General features: G+C 40.0%; 1 protein-coding gene across 1 annotated transcript in view; it reads left to right on the plus strand.

The window, feature by feature from the left end:
• The window catches only part of LOC148034797 (dynein beta chain, ciliary protein), a 37,261-nt gene extending 18,402 nt beyond the window's left edge, over positions 1–18,859 (plus strand). Inside the window, exons 2-3 of the mRNA XM_087679769.1 lie at positions 17,793–17,920; positions 17,999–18,859. Coding sequence (XP_087535895.1) covers positions 17,793–17,920; positions 17,999–18,298 — 428 coding nt within the window. The 3' untranslated portion in view covers positions 18,299–18,859. The remainder of the gene's footprint in view (positions 1–17,792; positions 17,921–17,998) is intronic.
• Positions 18,860–19,960: the final 1,101 nt, after the last annotated feature.

Here is a 19,960-nt window from a genome sequence, read left to right on the forward strand (position 1 = left end):
CAGGAGTAGGGGGATGAGAGAATGAGGAGGGTTGGCTGACCATGAAGGATCAATGATGGATAATGAGTGAGAGGGCATGCCACCTATGTATAGACAAACTGGGATCACGACTGGTAATAAAGTGGACATGTCCAAATTATGGGCACCTAGGACAACTAACGTTGCCAAAAGGAAATACACTAATGTGTCCTCCATATCTAAAGTGCCTAAAGCACATAAAATGATAGACAAAGATAATGTTAGAGCTCCTAATGACCTTGTTTTGACTCAAAGTGAGGCTCACAGGTAGGAGATGACCATAGGAGGCACATGACTGCTTTGCGTTACTTTTGAGTTACGTGTTTTAGTCGTGGTCGTACATCTTGTGTTTTCTCTACACAAACCCTAACATATCTTCATACCTCATTCAGCCTGTTGCCATGGCTATCTCTAGTTATCGCCCTTTGGCTTGGCAACTCCTATAGGCTTTGTTTTTTTTGAGCTTGTTGATGCCATCATTAACTAGAGTAGGTCATTTTTGCATTTTAGCACATTTTTTCATCAATTTCTATGAGAGTGCACAATGGGAGAGGAACATGAACATGGAGAGAGAAGGAGAAGAGAGAAGACAGTAGGAATGAAAGAGAAATTTGCACTGAAATAGGAAAGAATGCTGAATACAACAATGGATTGATCAGTGCCTGTATGCAGCCCAAAGCATTACTAAGGGCATCGGATCAAGTTGGAAAATGATGATAGCATTGAAGACTGTGTTGGAGGGGTTTTAGTCGAAAGGTTGTATCCACTAGGGATTTGAGAGAGAAGGAAGTATAGAATAGGAGATAGAAGAGAAGAAAAAGAATAGGTAGGAGATTCAAATGAATCCCAAGGATGCTGGAAATCAAGTTCTCTTCAAGACATGTATATACATCATGAATCAATCGTAAAACCTTCTGCCAAGTTTGCCAAAGCCTTTACACAAGATAAAAACATAGCTCAATGATTTAGACTCTACATGTATTAAATGTAAACTTTGCTGTACATCCAAGACAAAGAGTCCAAACAATCCAAATGTCAATAGGTTTAGATGATTTCTTGGTAGGAGAAGCCCACGTATTTCTCCTAGGAGCATTATGTATTAATAGAACTTGAGAAGGGAAACAAAAGACAAAAGCCTTGTATGGGACTCCAAACACACTTCAGCCCTGTGTATTCTTGGTTATTACAGCAGTCATAAGCTGATTGTTTGATGGCTAAACTCCAAGACAAATGGTTCTTGGATTATCTAGACAATGTCTACTACTACTTGGAAGCAATCTCCAAGCATTATATCTCATGGAGCTCCCTGTTATATCCAAAAATGCACACCAAACACTAGCTTCTCCTCTGCTACTCAGATGACAAATCTGATGGTTCCGTTGACTCCGAAAGGGGAGTTAAAGCTCCATGACGTCTGGTTAGTTTTCTTCTGGATCACTCCTCCTATTGCTGTTTGCTGCCTGAAAACTATGATCACGCGCCACGCGAATTCGGGAGCCCTTCTTTTTTATGAGATTTCCCAAAACTGACTGAAAAGCCACTCGCTTTCTGCATGCCACTCTATTCTAGAAGTTTACTACACCTTTTGAGGATATTGACAAGAAATAATGGCCAAAAGATAAAAAATAGACTAAAATGGTCCAAAAATCCCGTATTTTTGAACCATCTATACTATGGACACTAACACTAATGACTAATATGACATTGACTCTCTAGATTAATAAGAAAGCCAGATGATGATGCACTCCAAGGTTTTTCACACTCTGTCTGCGTTAGCGGCACGACAACGGTGACAAAGGCGGAGATAGAGTGTGTAGCCAACAGCACCTGCAAATGATGGAGGAGAATGTCGAAGTTGGAGTGTGCATTTGTAGAAGAGGAAGAAGAATGATCTGCCCAAAGTGGAGACCAGCTATAAATAGCCAAAGTGTTCCTAAACTGGCTGACCAGCCTGCAATGCTACTAAATGTGGCAGTCGGCCAGCCAAATCTGGCTGACCAACACTAGGAGAGGCTGAAAATGCTAATATGATTGGCAATAAATGCCGATAGGGCCTGGCAGGGCAGATTGCAGCCTATAGGGTTTGGGTTGACAAATGCATGGAAAAACCAATAGATGCACATTGACAAAAAGAAATGCACACTAATCTAAGTGGAAATGATAGTTAGAGCTCCAATGTCTTTGTCAGACTCTGACGGAGCTCACAACCAGGAGATGACTGATTGATAGAATAAAATGGTAGGCTAACAATCCCTCTTAGATCTTGGGAGTGTTTGAAGACCCAGCAATCTCATTTGATGAAGCATAGAAGCTTGTGGAAGAGGCTTCGTGAAGAGATCTATCACATTGTCCGCCATGGGATAGTAGGCCATCGCTGACTCAAAATCCACGATTCTCTCCCGAACAAAGTGGTACTGAACCTCGATGTGCTTCATGCAGGCAAGGGCACTCTAGTTATCCATGCACAACTATGTGGATCCTTTCTATGGAAAGCCAACTTTGCCGCCAACCAAGTGATGAAACCAAGTTGTCTCTTGAATTGTAGAACAAAGTGCGCAATACTTAGCCTCTATAGAAGACAAGGCCACAGTAGGTTGCTTCTTATTGCTGCATGAGATAGCTCTTGAGGCGAGGGAGAGAGCAAAACTTGTAGTGGAGCGTCCCGATCCATATCACTTGCCCAATCTATGTTACTCCATCTAGCAAGACTAGCCTCCTTTTCATACATGATCCCATAGGATTGAGTCCCTTGTAAGTGGTGCAACACGTGCAAAGTAGCTGGTCAATGAGCCTAAGTAGGAGTCTTCATGAAAGAAGACAACAATGCCACTATAAAATATATGTCTATCTTTGGTATAAATAAGCTAGATTAGTGATCCAACAAGACGCAGGTACTTGGTAGCATCAAGAAGGGGGTCTTAGGTAGTAACCAATTTGGGCTCAGAGTCCATGGGGCAAGAAATAGATTGACATTTGGCAATACCAAACTCTTAAAGAAGCTTAAAGATGTACATGTGCTAGGAGATAAAAATGCCAAGTGCCATCCGAAAGATCTCGAGACCAAGGAATAAGTGAAGGATCCCCAGGTCCATCATGTTGAATTCTTGCTGAAACTAGCCTTTCTCCTCGGAGAGGGTGGCAATGACTTGATTAATCAACAATTACAGCAAGTATAAAATTCACATAAACTAAAAATGTAAATGCTACCCCTTAATATTGGACATTGGACACCGGGTTGCCCCTAAAGCTGGCGCCCCTTGTTATATTTCTTTAACTTTTATTGCACACAGATGGAGTACAATTGAGATTCTTTGATCTCCTCTGCTAATCCAAGTGCCTCTTGCTGTTAAACCTGAGTAGCAAGCCTTCAAACCAATTTACGCCTTGGTTTGCTTGGGATTCGACTTGCACTCTGATCAACAAATTCAGCCCCAAAACTAATATTCATTGGCTCGCCTCTTTAATCTCCTTGAAATGCTTCAATTTCAGTTGCTAGAATTCAAGTCTTTGGACCTCAATTTTGAGCACACATCTCAAGGTGGTTGTCAAACCTTACTTTTTGCTGTAAATTAGGGTTTATTGCAAAGAATCTTCCTTTGATGACTCAAATTGCTGAAAAATGTTGAGGGGACTTGAAAAATGGTTGGAAAATGAGACAGAATGCTGTAGAGAGAGAAATTTCTGATTTTCTTTGCGAAAACCACCTCCAATTTGTTGTTGCTCTAATCATGAGAGTTGGACATGTAGTCACCTTCATTCTCAGAGCCCAAAATGGTTGTCACCAGCCTCCAATTGCTGTCACTTGCTTGTTTTGGCCCTTCTAGTGCTGTAGGCCTTCAAACAGTTGTTTCGAGCTTCTGGGCAAGTCTCCAATGTTGTAGAGTAGTTCAACAACCTCTCCTCTCTTTCCAACAACCTCCTCCTCTTTCACAATGGCTAGAATAGACTTCCACCAACCATAAAAACGTTTTTTCACTTGCATGGCATGTTTTCCCAAGCGGAACATTCTAATCCTATTTTTTCAGTATTACCTAGCTATATTAAATTAATTTTTAGAATATTAATTTTGAAATTAATTTAATAATTATTCTGGTGCCCAAAAAAAAAATTCCACAAGCTAAAAATTTAGTAGGACAATTGTTTTCCAAGTAGCCTTGAGCAGTTATTAGCCCTTAGATCGGCATTAATTAATTAATTAATGAATTAATTCTTAGTCTCTTATGTCATCATTGACATTAGTGGCTAATAAATTGGTCTAGGCCCTAAATTTGACACTGGGTACCACCTAGTATGTGTCAAATATAACTTATTATAACTTTTATCTTTGGCACCAATTGATATCTTGGGGTGTTGGGTCCCACACTGTGAAATAATTAACTTGTACCTCACATGTGCAAGTTACATAAGCACATTTGATTAACTTTTAATCAAATGCTAAACAAAGCAATAAAATTTCACGTCTTGGTGACAGACAATCCTCTTGAAATCCTTGTAATTGTCCTTGATTGCACTATAATGTGCCAAAGCATCCGTTGCGACTACTAGAAATAAATGTTGGCATTATAGTTGAACAATATGTGCACCTATTGCTTAACCACACTTAGGAATGGAAGTTGTCTAGTCAATTTAATTATTGGCAGTTAGATTATTTTTCAGGCGTGGAAATAATTATTAGATTAATTTTCAGTATTTAAAGATTAAAAATTAATATTTAATTATGGATAATGTTGGAAAAACCATTTGGGAAGGTTGCCACTTGTCAAAAATGCCTATGCAAGACTAAAAAACGTCTTAGAGACTGGAGAGAGGCATTTTAGTGAATTCAGCTTGCAAGCGAGAGGGAGGAGATGTTACTGGTCTGATTTGCAGCCATTGGAGGATCTTCTGAGGTAGCTAGGGACAGGAGAAGACCAATCAACAGAGGGTGACAGCATCTACAAGTTGTTGAGATAGAGCAGCAGCAGTAAATGACTGATTTTCTTTAGTTCTTTGTATCTACAAGCTGTTGAGATAGGGCAGCTGTAGTAAATGACAGATTTTCTTCAGTTCTTCGCGAAGAAAGTCTTAATTTTCTCACTCCTCAGCATTCTCTCTCATCTCCCAGCCTTTCTACAGCCTTGCTTCAAAGATCATAGCATTGAGATCACCAGAGGTTGAGAAATTTCAGTTTTCTCTGTTGTAAACCCTAATCTGCAGTAGAAATTAGGGTTTAGCAGCAGCCTCAGGAAGCGTGTCAAAAATTGGAAGCTCCAAGACTTGGATTCAATAGGGTTGAAGCAGTTTTTAGTCAAATTCAAGTGGAGGGACCAGCAAATCAATGAATTTGGGGCATTTTCCATCTCGATCAAAGCGGATGAAGATCAATAGACTGCCCGAATCAAGGGGCAAATCATTTTGAAGATTTGTTGGTCATTTTGGACAGCAAGGGGAGTTGAAATACCGAAAGGGATTGAGAGAATCCCATTGTATATCAACTTCTTTTTCAATTAAGTTAAATAAATACCGAAAGGAGCGTCACTTTTTGGGGCCAAGAGGGTATCCAATGTCCAAGATTATATGGTAAAGTGTGCATTTTAGTTTTGTGAATTTGTATTCAAAAATGGCAATCCTTATAGAGGATATGGAGTCCGATCAATAATCCATCTAATGATGACCTTCCATGGGCAAGGGGCATGGGTGTCACCGATATGGGGGAATTGGTTTGAAGAACTTCTTGAGATTTACGCTTTTGTTTCGTTACTCATAGCCGATTAGAATCATTGGAAACACGTTACTGGTTGAAAAAATCCTCATTGTTCCGTAGAAGAAAAAAATTGATAGGAACTATTTAACAAGAGAAATGTAGTCACTGCTTTTCCTTGATCGATAATTTTGTTGATAATTTCTTAATATTTATTCGACGAAATTGCTATAAATAGTGCTTAATCAGGTTATTTATCACCCTATTTGAGGAGAAAGGCTAGTTTCACATGCTCTTGCCCTCTGCATGTAAAATTCTAGTCACTTAAATCGGTTATAATCCACACACATGAATCATAACCATTGTTAGAACCATAAGGGATGCATCCACATGCCAAAACCCAACACTGTTCTAACCACCAAGGCATTGTGATGTATAAGTTGAGCATAAACAACACCTCATAGCAATGATGCGCCACGTGATACTCATGAAAGCACACATCAGCTACAAATCACATATAACTTATGCAATTTTACTTCTTTTGCTTCATTTCCAAATGCACATTGCATACCATCCAAGTATCCCATACATACCTTGCAAATATGCATCACATCCAAATGTACATTGCATGTATTCTATACATGCTAGCAACCTTGCAAATGCATAGTTTTAGAGCCCTAGGTGGAAACCATATATATTTGCATATCAACTTGCAATGACTAGTATATTGAATAGTGATTTCAATGGCAGAAATGTTATTAGCATATAGTACCCTGAATGCAAACCAAGTACATCCAAGATCCACTATATAATTGACCTGTTCATCGTTAGGGGAGTGGAGATGCAACCTTCCCGTTGAGCATAATACAATATGTTGAACCTTCTATGTTTTGCTAAGCTTGAAAGAGCTGGACCCAAAATCGGCTCTAACTGAGACACATCAAGGTAAAGTGCATCATTGAGGATGATATGCTAGGTCGCCCTCCTCCATCCAGTTGCATTCTTTCATAGGGGAAACAATGGTGAAGCTTTACCGAGAAGCACATGGAAATTTTACCTCTAGTAAAATATATATTTTTTATTTTGGCTATTCATCAAGCATTGTCTGCTAACAAGATTATAAGCTAATCAATATCACTTTTAGGTTGCGGTGGCCAAAAATCAAGTTTCCTTGTTATGTTGTTATCTCAGCAACTGTACTTGCCTCAAAACCTCCACTAGGTTCCAAGCCTTTGTCTCTTTGGAGTGCACAGGTTCTTGGAACTTTCACATTGCTGCAATTCTAACTTAACTAATATGCAACAATGCATTTGGTTGACTGGTACCTCATGCATATTTGACATGCTAGGAGCACTAGATGCATTAGGAAACATTCTTGTCTATATACTAGCAGCCATACCAAGATACATTTTCCTATACATTACATGTATTACTAGCTGTATTTTTCCTCACGCAAGCATTACTAGCTGCATTTTTTCTCATGACCAGCACTATATGGAGCATTTGCATGACCACCATTAATACCATGAGTCCTAGACATAGTGGGTTGCATATATGCATTGCCAGGCTTGCCACTTTGTGCCCCAGTATTATACCAACATTGCTATACATGGGGTTATGCATATTACCAGCCATATCGGGATACATTGGGCCTTGCTTATTGCACATTGGTTGCTACATACCATAAGAAGTTGTGCCATATAAATCTCTCTATGTGGTCTCTCACCCACCATAGCATGGAAACTAATGCCACCAGCAAAGTACCATGGCTGCCACATCATTGCATGCATGCCTTGCTGTCCAAAAACATTGGATTGGCACTTCCAAGTTGGCCTTGCATATGCATCAATTGCCCCACTGGCATCATTTGCATATGCTCACTGTCCACATTTGGAACATCATATTGTTGTATTGGCTCTTCCTTCGGTGCATCTTGCAGTCCTAAATCTCTTTGAAGATGATTTCCTCTTCTTGCCTTTGCTGCCCTCCCTTAAGGGATCTAAAAAGCACATGAATTGAGGATCATTTGCCAATTACACAGACATTTCAGCTATTGTACTCAATTGATCTTTCAACTAGTTATCAAATTTCTCTCCCTCTTGCAAGCCATCAGCTTCTAGAGGCCTAGAAGGACCCACATTTTGGTCTAAACCAATGTTATCAGCTTCTTGTCCATGCAATGTGCCTTATCCAAGAGCAGACGTTGCATTTCCCCCAACACTTTGTGAATTTTTAGATTGAGAGGCATCATCCTTACTCGATTCCATCTCACTATCTAAAGACATTCTTCTTGTAATGCTCAATTGAATACAATTTAAAAACTAGAGTAAAGCTTTTGACCTTCAATTAGATGCCACGGATCCACCAAGTCTATGTATTCGATGATATTCGTCAGCCTCTTTCTCTCTCAGTGGTTGGAATAGATTTTCACCAGTTTCCAAAAACCTTTTTCCCACCTGCATGGGCAAGTTTTGCCAAGTGGTAGCCTTTTAATTTCATTTTCCAGCATTATCTAGCTTATTAAATTAATTTTCAAAAGATTAATTTTGAAAATTAATTTAATAATTATGTGTCCATAAAAATAATTGCACCAGTCAATAATTGAATTGTCTTCCAAGTATCCTTGAGTAGTTATTAGCCCTTAGACTATCATTAATTAATTAATTAATTAATTAATGCTTAGTCTCTAATGTTACCACTGACATTAGTGGCCAATGAATTGGTCTAGGCCCTAACTTTGACATCAGGTACCACCTAGTATCTGTTAGACATAGCTTATTACAACTTTTGCCTTTAGTGTCAATTGATATCTCGGGGTCCTGGGTTGCACAACGTTAAATAGTTGATTGACACCTCACATGCGTAAGTCACATTACCACATTTGATTAACTTTTAATTAGATGCTAAGCAAAATGATACAATTTCATGTCCTTGTAACACTTGCCGCAAGATCTCAGGAGTCCAATCAACCTTCTGTGAGGTATTTCCTATGAAATCAAGCCATCCACGTACACAATGACTAAAATACACTTGTCATCCACAACCTTATAGTAAAGGTTGAGGTTACTGTATCTGCTATAACTGTTGATAGGCCCTAGCCATCAAGAGACCCTTCAAGAGCAGTTTGAGGCCTGTTTCAGCCAAACAATGTTGTATTTAGTGTATTCCATGAGTGGAGACAATTTTCATGGCTATCTAGATAGAGCAACAACTGATTCATTCCATTTTCTTGTGAAGTCTGAAATTTCTCTCTCTTCCTACAGCCATTTCTCAACTCCTCTCATCATTTTCCACTAGTTTGAGTCATTAGAAATGGAGATATTGGAAAATCTTTGTTGTAAATCTTAATTTACAGCAGAAATTAGAGTTTGACTGCCACCTCAAGATGCATGCTCAGAATTGAGAATCTAGAACTTGAATTCAAGTAGTTGAAAGTAAAAAATTTCAGGAGATTCTGTAGTGACGGGTTAGGTACAGAGATCGAGACAGACAGTCATTACATGTAGTGAGAGACAGAGAGAGTGAGAGAGAGCAGAGTAGAGAGTAAGCACGTTTGTAGGTACAATGACGAGTGTGTACCTTTAGATTTTTAGATAGATATATATGTGTAAGTACAAGTGCTAAGGGTGTGTTCACACCCGAGTACATTTTAAAGGCACGAGGCCTTTATTCCCAACAGATTCAAGAGGCCAGCCAACCAATGTCAATTTGGGCTAAATTTGTCTCGCAAGGAGCAGGGTAAAGGCTAATTCCCCAAGCAAACCAAGGGGCAAATTGGTTAGTTTTGATAGCAAGAGGCACTTGGATTAGTAGTGAGGATCCAAGAATCTTGGTTGTACTCCATCCATTTGCAATAAAAGCTAAAGAAATACCACAAGGAGTGCCAATTTTGGGGCCAATAGACTGTCTATTTTCCAAGATTAAAGTGGTAAAGTGTGCATTTAGTTTATGTGAATTAATTGCTTGTTGTAATCAGTGTTAAATCAGGTTAGTAACACCCTATTCGAGGAGGAAGGTTGGTTTCATGGTTCCATTGCTGGGATACCATCAAATTTTTTGACTTGGTGGGCTAGAGGCACTTGATTGAAGGCGAGAAGTTTTGCTCAAGTGCTGAAATTGTGTTCAGCTGAGGATTTACAGCAAGTATGCCATCTTATAGTAGATGGGATCAAGCAATGATGATGTATCTCATTCCGAAAATGCACACAATGAAGGGGAGAATGCAATGCCTAATCTTGGAACAAGCTTATAGCATGGACAACAAGGAGAAAATGTAGTTGTTGACCAAGAAGTGGGTCCTTCAAGGCCACAAGATGCTAATGACCAGTAAGGAGATGAAGAATATGATGACCAGTTCAAGGTTCGATTGAAGGTAGCAGCTGACATCTTTGTTCAATCGGCCAAAGATCCACAATTTGAGAGATTTTTGAATTTTCCCAAAAAAGATAGCAAGGGCAAGAAGAAGATGCCATCTTCAAAGGCTTTTGGGTAGCAAGAAGCTTTCAAAGGATAACCACTGCTACCTAAAAATGCACCCAAGGTTGGGGTCGAGCAAAAACAAATAATACCTATGGGATTGGATACCCAAATGCAAGGCCATCTTGGTAGTGCCAATCCAATGGGTTTTGGACCACCGGGCATGCATGCGATGATGGGGCAGCCAGGATGCTTGGGTGATGGCACTATTTTCCATGCTATGGTGGGTCAGGGACCGCATATGGGAATGTATGGCATAGCTCCTTATAGTATGCGGCAACCAATGCATGGTGTGTGCAAGGCCCAATGTATCCAGGTATGGCTGGTAATATGCATAACCCTATGTATGGCAGCATTGGCATGATGCTCAGGGCACAAAGTGGCATGTTTGGTAATGTTTTAGTACCCCCAAATGCTGATGGGGCTCAAGGAACAAGTGTCGGTCATGGAAATGCTTCTTTTGTTGTTGGTCATGATGCAGATATAGCAATGCATCCTTTTTGCAGCAATTGTATGACAAATCGACTCCCAAAGGGGCAGCAAAAGACTATGATGAGGGTGGAAAAGAGGTGAAGTTTGAGCCTTTTAGTGGTGCAAGATAAGCTGAAAGCCTTGACTTTTATTTAGTAGTTTGATATAGCCTATTCCGGGGAAAACTTCATCGAATCTTGTAAGATTTGGAAGGCAACCACTTTCTTGAAGGGAAATTGAAACCAGCCTTCCTCTTCGGATAGGATGGTAATTCCTTGATTACAACTTTATTACAGTAGCAACATTTATTACAAAATTGAGAAATGCAAATTAACTCACAATCTTGGACAATGGACACCTTGTTGGCCCCAAAACTGGCGCCCCTTTCAGTATTTCTTTAACTTAATTGAAGAAGAAGTTGATGTACAATGGGATTTTTCCAATCCCTTTCGGTATTCTAACTCCCCTTGTTGTCCAAAATGACCAGCAAGTCTTCAATTTGATTTGGCCCTTGATTCGGGTAGTCAATTGGCATTTATCCACTTTGATGGAGATGGAAAATGCCCCAAATTCATTGATTTGTTGGTCTCTCCACTTGAATTTGATTGAAAATAGCTTCAACTATGTTGAATCCAAGTCTTGGAGCTTCCAATTTTTGGCACGCTTCTCAAGGTTGCTACTAAACCCTAATTTCTGTTGCAGATTAGGGTTTATAGTAGAGAAATCTGAAAATTCTCGACCTTTGGTGATCTCAATGCTGTAATATTTGGAGCAAGGCTATAGAAAGGCTAGGAGAGAATGCTGAGGAGAGAGAAATTTTAGACTTTCTTCGCACAAGAATTGAAGAAAATTTATCATTTACTGTTGCTGCACCGTCTCAACAGCTGCTGTTGCCTGCTACAGATTGGTCTTCTCCTGCCTCTGGCTACCTCAGAAGGTCCTCCAATATGTATGTGGGATGTCTAGGGGAATCAGGGATTTTTGCATCAAATCCATTGTGTCTAGCATGTCTCAACTCATAGAGATTGCTACTACAATTGATGCATTGCTGTGTGGGAAAGATTCACACCCCCAGGAAAGTGAGGAGAAGCTGATTTCGTTATTCTGATTTCATTATTTTTTGTTTACATTGTCTTTGTGTTAACCCTAACCCTAGCTGTGTTTCTTTATCAGTCTGTACATTTGTCATACCATTGTGTTTGTATTTCATAGACAAGCATTTCTATACATTGTAGACTAGATGCTAGGAGCTGATCAGGTTGGTCACCACCACATGGCATGAATTGAGTTATTTGCCATAGGAGAGTGTAGACAATAGGGAAAAAGTTGGCACTAGCTGATGGAAGACCTGAAAAATGAGATAGGGAGGAGTGATGGGCAACTTATCTAGTACGGATTCTCCCAAGTTAGGTCCCAAATTAGGATTTGGCTTATGGGACACATACATTTTCTAGGAATGTGCACCATTTAATGAAACTTTGGTAACGATTGAGTCTTGGGTCTCTAATTAAGAGCTAATAAGTTTACAATGCATTTTTTACCTCAACGTACTTTCAAGCTCAAAACTGGAACCAGGAAGGGATTGCCAAGATAGCTTAAGCCCATTTTTACCCCAAGGCATCTCACCTCAAAGCAACTAGAGCATTGGGGAAAGGGTGCATGTTGGTTGCCCAACGAGCTACGAAGACTATAGAGGCGATGGTCATCTTACAAAGGGAGCCCAAGTAATCACCCTAGAGAGCCCAAGGTATCAGGCAAAGGGTGCTCATTGGGTGCCCACTGGCCTACCGGGATCTCCAAATGTGGATGGAACCACCTTATTTTTTTGTTTGAGTAATGGTTTGCACCCTATCAAGCAACAATGCTCCCAGGAATAAGGATAAGGGATGGTTAGGTCCAACACACACGAAACAAACAAGCTATCGTGACCACTTGTGGGTGTTGGCAAAGAGGAAAAATATGTGTAAATAACTGTCGAGAATAAACGATCCAAGTCTTTGCTCCAAGCAATCAATAGGTCTTGTAAGGGTTAGTACCAACTTGCAAAATACAAGTTAGGAGCAAAAGTACCATATAAAACCATAAAACACGTATATCTTAGCTCCAATGAAGAGTGCTTGTGAGTGCAATGTGTTGGATTTTGGAGTGGTCCCTCTACCAAAAGGTATGCACGTTGAAGATATAGGAAAGAAATAATAGGAATGTGTAGTGAAAGAGAGATGCTAGGCTAGAGTGTACTGTGCAAGAATCAATAGTTATGTAGGTGGGAGGTGTGCGAGGTCTATGGTTAGTGCTGTTGACATCTAAACGAGTAGAAGGCTCCACGATCCGCTAGATCAAAGGATCTCTAGAGAAAGTGGGCTCAATTACTTTTGGTTGCACACTTGTTGGAGAGGGCAACTTAGAAAAAGATAGGGACTCATCAAGTCTATCGTCCAAGTAGATAAGAAGTGCGCGAGAAACGAAGTCCATGGTAGTGGCATGGGTGGTCCACTCAAATAATCCCTTGGGTGTAGTGGGGGCAGATGGTCCTACCGCCATGTAAGCAGTGGATTTACCTTGCTAGGGTAATGATTTCCTCTTGGCTGTGGAGATGGAGCGGAAGTACTCTCGCTTGATGTGTTGGAGTTCCTAGGTGGGGAAGAGGTTCTAGACTTGGGTGGGCTACCCTTGGCCTTTGAGCGACACTCATTGTTAAAATGGATAGCCTTTTGGCAATGTTGACATTACCTATCCTTTTTGGGGACATTTTGCCAAATCTGATTTCGATCTTGGAGGAGAGTTACTATGCTTCTCACTACTCGAGTCAATCTTGGTGTTTTTCTTTCCACCTCCTTGCTTCATTGTCTTGGAAGACAAGGTTCCCTTAAAAAATTGGGGTTTCTTTTGAAATTGATCGAAACAATTGAGTGTAGTACTTGACACTCAAACTCATAGAAGGTGGATAATTGGGGCTATGAGATGACTTGTTGGATGTAATGGAAATATCTTTGTGGTAATTTATTCATAAACAAAGTAACTTGATCATCAAGTGACTTGGGTATGACAGTGGTGGCGAATTTAGTGATGAATTGCTAATACTCAGCCAACTTGATAGTTAAATCGTTTCTCTCAGTGATTTTAAACTCTTGGAGTTCATGGCCAAGGTTCATCAGGTATGATTTTAAACTCTTGGAGCTCATGGCCGAGGCTCGTTAGGTATGATCATGAGCCGCATAGCGGTTGACTAGATGTTGCCAATGCTTAGATGCAAGGTGATTGTTGGAGTCGAGAGTGAAATTTAGGCATATGATTCTACATCAACTCGACTATGGCTATGGCATTTCTACTCTTCCAAGAGTGAACTACCTCATATGAGAACCAAGGAGGATCAGGTTGGGGTTCTTGCCTGTGAACAAGTTTCCATAAGCCTTGGGAATCCAAGACATGTTGCGTCAAATTTGACCAAATGGTAAAAAGTTAGACTCCTTAAATGAGTTTCATATGTAAACGCATGCTCGGCTGATGCAGATGGATGGATGGCTTAACGAGGAGGAAAGATGGGTGGCATAGGATAGAAAGGAGGGTAACTAGGTTAGCTCATGCAGATAGATGGATGGCTTGATGAGGAGGGAAGATGGGTAGCATAGGATAGAAAGGAGGGTAACTAGGTGCTCCATGAGGCATCGAAGTTCTTGGCATGATGACTCTTAGAGGTGTGTCCCAAAGGAGGTGATTGACTTGTGGATGGTGGTCCACACATTGAAAAGGTATAGGATGGCTCACTAGGTATTGCTGTGTTGGCAAACTGTGTGGCCACTTGGGAGATGGGAGAATAGGGTGAGGTTTGAGAGGCATGGGCGGAATATCCATGCATATAGGTCCCCATGGATGGTTGGGTTGGGGGATAAACCCCCACCATTGGTGCATCTCCACCACCTAGATGTGAAAAAGTAGAGGACCTAAAGGAATAGGATGTGTCTATGTTTATAGATCCCCCTCGTGTTGTGTGTGGTTGGATAGGTGGAATAATACTTGTCTATAGATAAGTACAATTGTATGACAAAGGACAGACTGATAAAGAACACAATTAGGTTTAGGGTAACTCAAGGAGAATGAGCACTGGAGAAGATAATGAATGAATGAATACAATACTCAATGCAATAGAATATGCTATGCAAAGTAGACACTCTCTAGGAATGTGCACCATTTAATGAAACTTTGGTAATAATTGAGTTTTGCGGCTGTAATTAAGAGCTAATCAGTTTATAATGCATTTTATAGCTCAACAGATGGGACAAGTTACATTCACCTTTGCATTTTGTAGGTTATGTTTTGTCTCATAAGGACATTTGGAGATGCATTCCTAAATTGCAACAATTGGCTATCAAAGTGCTTTTGCAAGGCACAAGCGCATCACCATGTGAAAGAAATTGGAACACTTTTCCTTTATCCAGACACAGAGTAAAAACAAGTTAATTTCAAAGCATACGAGGAAACTTGTCTACATCCACATAAACCTTTGCTCTTGAGATGGTAAATAAGGAAAAGCATGATGATAAACTGCTTGCTTTGCAGAAAATGCAAGAGGAAGATTTGGAAATGTTGTCCCAACACTAAGCACTAGTGGTACCGTTGGTGTGGATGGCATTGATGATGATGATGGTACTGGACAGTTGATGAAGGTGAGGAGAATGATGACGGTGAGGATGATAATGAGGCTAATGAGGAGGATGGTGCATTATATCCATGATAAACTACGTGTACTTTGTGGTTTGAACTTTGTCTAGTCTTTTTGTAGTATTTACTACTTACCATCCACCTTGCAGCCTTGCAGTTGCTAGTGTAGACTCTTGAGTTTTATGTCCTGAGGAATTGGAACACTGATATGTTAGTCTTCTATTTCGGGAATGAATGATCGACTTTTGATCCCTGAGCCAATTTGTGTGGAAGACTTCGAATGGGAGAATAATGAATTTAATGTTTTACCTAGTGTATAATCATACTCAATGTGGTAAAATTGACTAGTTTTAATTACATATTCCTTGATTATTTGAACGAAAATTAGGGCAATGTTTGATTCAGCCCCGAGGTCCGACTCCATTCATACTTTCATATTCATATGCATTTGGTGTATGGTTGCTGCACGAAAAAACTATGATTATCATTTTATGCTAATGTTGAATCTATGTTCTGTCTATAAGTCAAAGGCCCTATCTGGAACCATGGAAAGTTTGGTGGAGAGACATAGGTGATTGGTGTGAAGTAGATCCATTGCTACATGGGACAGTTTCAAGCATGTTCAATAGGCTGACACTGACTATGAGGAGACTTTGCATCCATTGCATAGATGGTAGGTATTCAAGACTTTGCTAGCTTTTGTGGTCCATCATGGTTGATGGATACGCCAGATGGATGTGATGAGCAGAAGAGACCTATGAGAGGTAGCTAGAGGGACTCTCCATGGCGAGGCTATATATGTATTGTCCAAGGCAGGCACCCTACCTATGGTTTCAGTGAGTTGATTGATTCTTTATTTCACATGAATCTTCTATTTGGATGCCTAACCTTTCATGTTTTTCTACTGACTCACTTCATTGTTGATCATATGTTGATCTGGTTATACAGATGTTTATTTCATCATTGTTTGCATTGTTGTGAATTTTGGTAAAGAGCTGATCGGTATCATATTTGAGAGATTGAGGGGCCGATAGTGATCTCTTCCCGGTGAGGGGAACCTATGGATTTTGGGAGATATAGAGCCACTAGTCTTTACAATTGAATTTTATCAGTATCGAGGATATGATATTAGTTTCAACTGAACATAAATGAGTTCCTGCATCCTTCAAAGAAGATTGATCATACATTTATTTAAGAATGCAAGATGAAGTGGAAAGATCTGGTTGAGGAGGATGCACCATGTGAGACATCAGCTACTCTCCAATGGGATAGCTGTTCCAAAGTGGTAAGGCTTGTATGCTATATAACATGGGATGGGACTTAGAAAGAAAATTTCACGTGATTATTTAAGCAGCCCTCATCTTCCGGTAGAGGAGTTTGCATATCTAGTACTGAGCAAATGACGACTTTCTGATATCTGCTTGTGCTGATGAATGAGTATCAGCTGAGGTCTTGTTGATGGTTGGGCTCAACTGCATTCAGGTCGATGCAACTAGAAACTTTCTTCGTAGGTATTGCATGAGAGGTGGTCACAGGTGCTCAGAATGGCATACAAAGTTCTATTTATGTTGGTATAGGTTGGTTCTGTGGGGATGCTAGTTTAACTGTGAGTGCTCAAGACTCAAGTCAAATGCATGAGTGTTGAAATGTGAGCTCCTAAGTATTATTGACTAGATGACCTTTGGAGAAAAGGTTGGTCAGAGAACTTACTGATTAGGCTTACCACCACTTGCATTCCTGGTAGTAAATTGAAGAGGCACTGGTTTGAATGACAAGGTAGAGCTGGTTGAAGTTGTGAGATTGATAGGTTGAGGTGGTGATGGTAGTCGATTGAAGAGGCACTGGTACCTGAATGACACTGTAGAGTAGGTTGAAGTTGAGATACGAATCATGTTCCTTAAGAGCTTGGGAAGGTTGTACTTTTAGGCAAAGGATCATTGGGAATCAGTCAACTTGAAAATAAAGTTGATCAGGCTGAGAAAGACTCAACTTGTGAATTATTGGCAGCAGCAAAAGGTACATGAAGAATGGGCAGATCATTGCATAGACTGTTCGAAAACAGTGTGTTCATTGTATGAATGATGCAATATTCGAATGCTAGTTGTAGATCGTCAGTTATCAGAGTTTCTTGTCTTTGACTCATGCTTCCCTTTTTTTCCAAATCATATTTCCAGCTGAATACGTTACTTTTAGTTGACTGTTACTCTTGAGCAGCTACTGAGTGCAGGTTCTGTTTGTGTACTCATTGTGTGAATGATGCAGCATTCTAATACTAGCTCTATATTCTCAGACATCAAAGTTTTCTTCGTCTGTGACTTGTATTTTGTTTTTCCTGAAGGCGAAACTCCAGCCAAGTATGTTGTTTTTGGTTGATAGTCCCACTTGAGCAGCTACTGAGTGTAGGTTCTGGTTTCTTGGCTTTTGACTCCTTTTTTGTGTCTGCGTGTATGCATAGTTTCCTCACCCATCTTTTGTCAATTAATCTCAGATCCAGGTTTAGAGCCAGGTGATGAATCCAGAGAGTGGGACAGGAATGACCCCATGTATTCAATGATGGCAAAACGGTTGGCAGGAACAGTTGTAACAAGACCAGATGGAACCAAACCAGCACCTGTGGTCAGTGTTTCATTGATAATTTGTTGTATCAGCTCATATGCATTGATAATTAATTATGCTAGAAATCTTGGTATGCAGGGGATGTACTTAAAAAGACCATTACCAAAAGACAGACATAGTACAGGGCAAGGTCGGGATGAAAATGTCATTGTGGCACCGGGTTCATTAAATGTTGGTCACATCAGGGAACTGTTTCTGTCTTATCAAGCAGTAGCAGAAGGGGATAAGCAATCCATGGATACTAAAGCATTTGCTGATAAGTATAATGTAGACATCCATCTTCTTGAGAAAGTGCTCCAGTTCTATGAAATGCCTAAGAAAAAAGATGACACTCAAACTGGTCAAAGTGCTACTTCTTCAACATCAAAACAGGAATGATCTCTTCATGATGTTGCAAAAAACTGACAGAACCAAACTTGCAGACAGTGCAAACTGCAAATAGTGAGGTTGCAACTATTCAGGTAATGTCTTGTCCTTCTCTTGTAGCTTCCCACCGCACAATGGATTTTCCTATTTGAGCTGCTGTGAATGTGCTCAAATTCCAGTTGTGCAGTTCAGATTGTCCATGAGCAAGAACCCCTTGAGGGAGGTTATTGCATATGCTCTATGACATTTGTTGACAAAGAATCATATGCTGTAACTTCTTGGTTGTTGATGACATTGTCCTTCTCCGAAGGTGTTAAGTTTAGAGGATTCTGCCAATGTCAATAAGCCGCCATATATTGTGTATACTCATGACAGGCATGATTCACGATGCTGAGACTTTTTTTCTGTATATTTTCTGGGAATCCCTCATCTGCATTATCAAAATTAGAGCATGCCTGTTACTAGGCATGATCCTCATCGATGGCAACAACTAAGATAGGTGACTTCCTCTGATGGTTTTGTTTGTGAACATGTTTGTTTACTTTGGCATGCATGATTCTAAATGAGTGATATGAAGACAAAAGTACTATTAAACTGGTAGTTTTGCAAAAGAAAGAGAGAATCTAAACTTTACAAGATAATTGGGGGTGTCTAAGCTAGGGATAACAAGTCCAGTTTAAAGTCGAACTGGAGAAAGATAGTTCCCTTTTCCCATGGTTTGCAGGAGTGAACTTGTTACTTTGGACTCTTCAAATGGTTTATTAAACTTACCCTCTCAAGAATGTGCATTTTAATTTAGCCGAGGTTAAATTTATTTCTTGGTAACTAATCATGGGCAGATTGTGATAAATTTGATGGTTTGTATGTCTACATATGTGCATGGCATATTAACTTGTTGCGGTCTTTTGTGAACTCGATGTTCCATCCAAATGTACTGGAGTGAAATCATGTGATTTTACAATAAAATTGCCAAGTAAGATTTTGCCATAGAGAGATTTATAAAAAGCACTGTTACAATGCTTTCATTTTACTTCAGTATCATGAATAGGTGATCCTTGACCTTTCACTTTCATGACCAGTCTTTTCCATGAATGTTAACCTTTCAATGGCATGGTGCTTCACTGTTATTTTATCTGTTTCAAACAAATACTAGCTTAACCTTTCCATATGTTACACTAACACCTCAAATAAAAGAATAAAGGATAAAATGTAAAGGATAAAATGGCTAGCTCCCCTAATGACATCATCTTATGTTGATTGATTGTCCTCCAAGAGCGGGCAACAAAGCTCGATACTCAAACCTTGTGGCAGGGTTGAAGTCCACATTTGCATGGGTGGGGAACATGTACCTTGATCTTGTGGCTCTTGCCCTCTTAATGGATACTTGCTTGTGGCTCTTGCTAAAGGAGTGTCTATGTTTAGAACAATGGGTGCATCTACTTGTATTTTTTCAGATTTAAAGGGTTCATGGACTGTAATGGGATGGTTGATCCATTAGTTTCATATCACAAACTTGAAAAGATGTCATCCATAATCAATTACTAGGCGCACCGTGCCTAGTTTCCTCCCGGTGCTTCGTGTGGGGGTTGGTGCCATGCACCAACTTAAGTTTGGTGCTTCACACCAAACTTTGAAGCACCACTGTTACTATTGGTTAACACATTTCTCCTAGCA

This window comes from Lygodium microphyllum, chromosome 6, assembly GCF_053477565.2.
Source record: "Lygodium microphyllum isolate KBCC chromosome 6, Lygodium_microphyllum_v1.1.10, whole genome shotgun sequence".
Taxonomy (NCBI): Eukaryota; Viridiplantae; Streptophyta; class Polypodiopsida; order Schizaeales; family Lygodiaceae; genus Lygodium; species Lygodium microphyllum.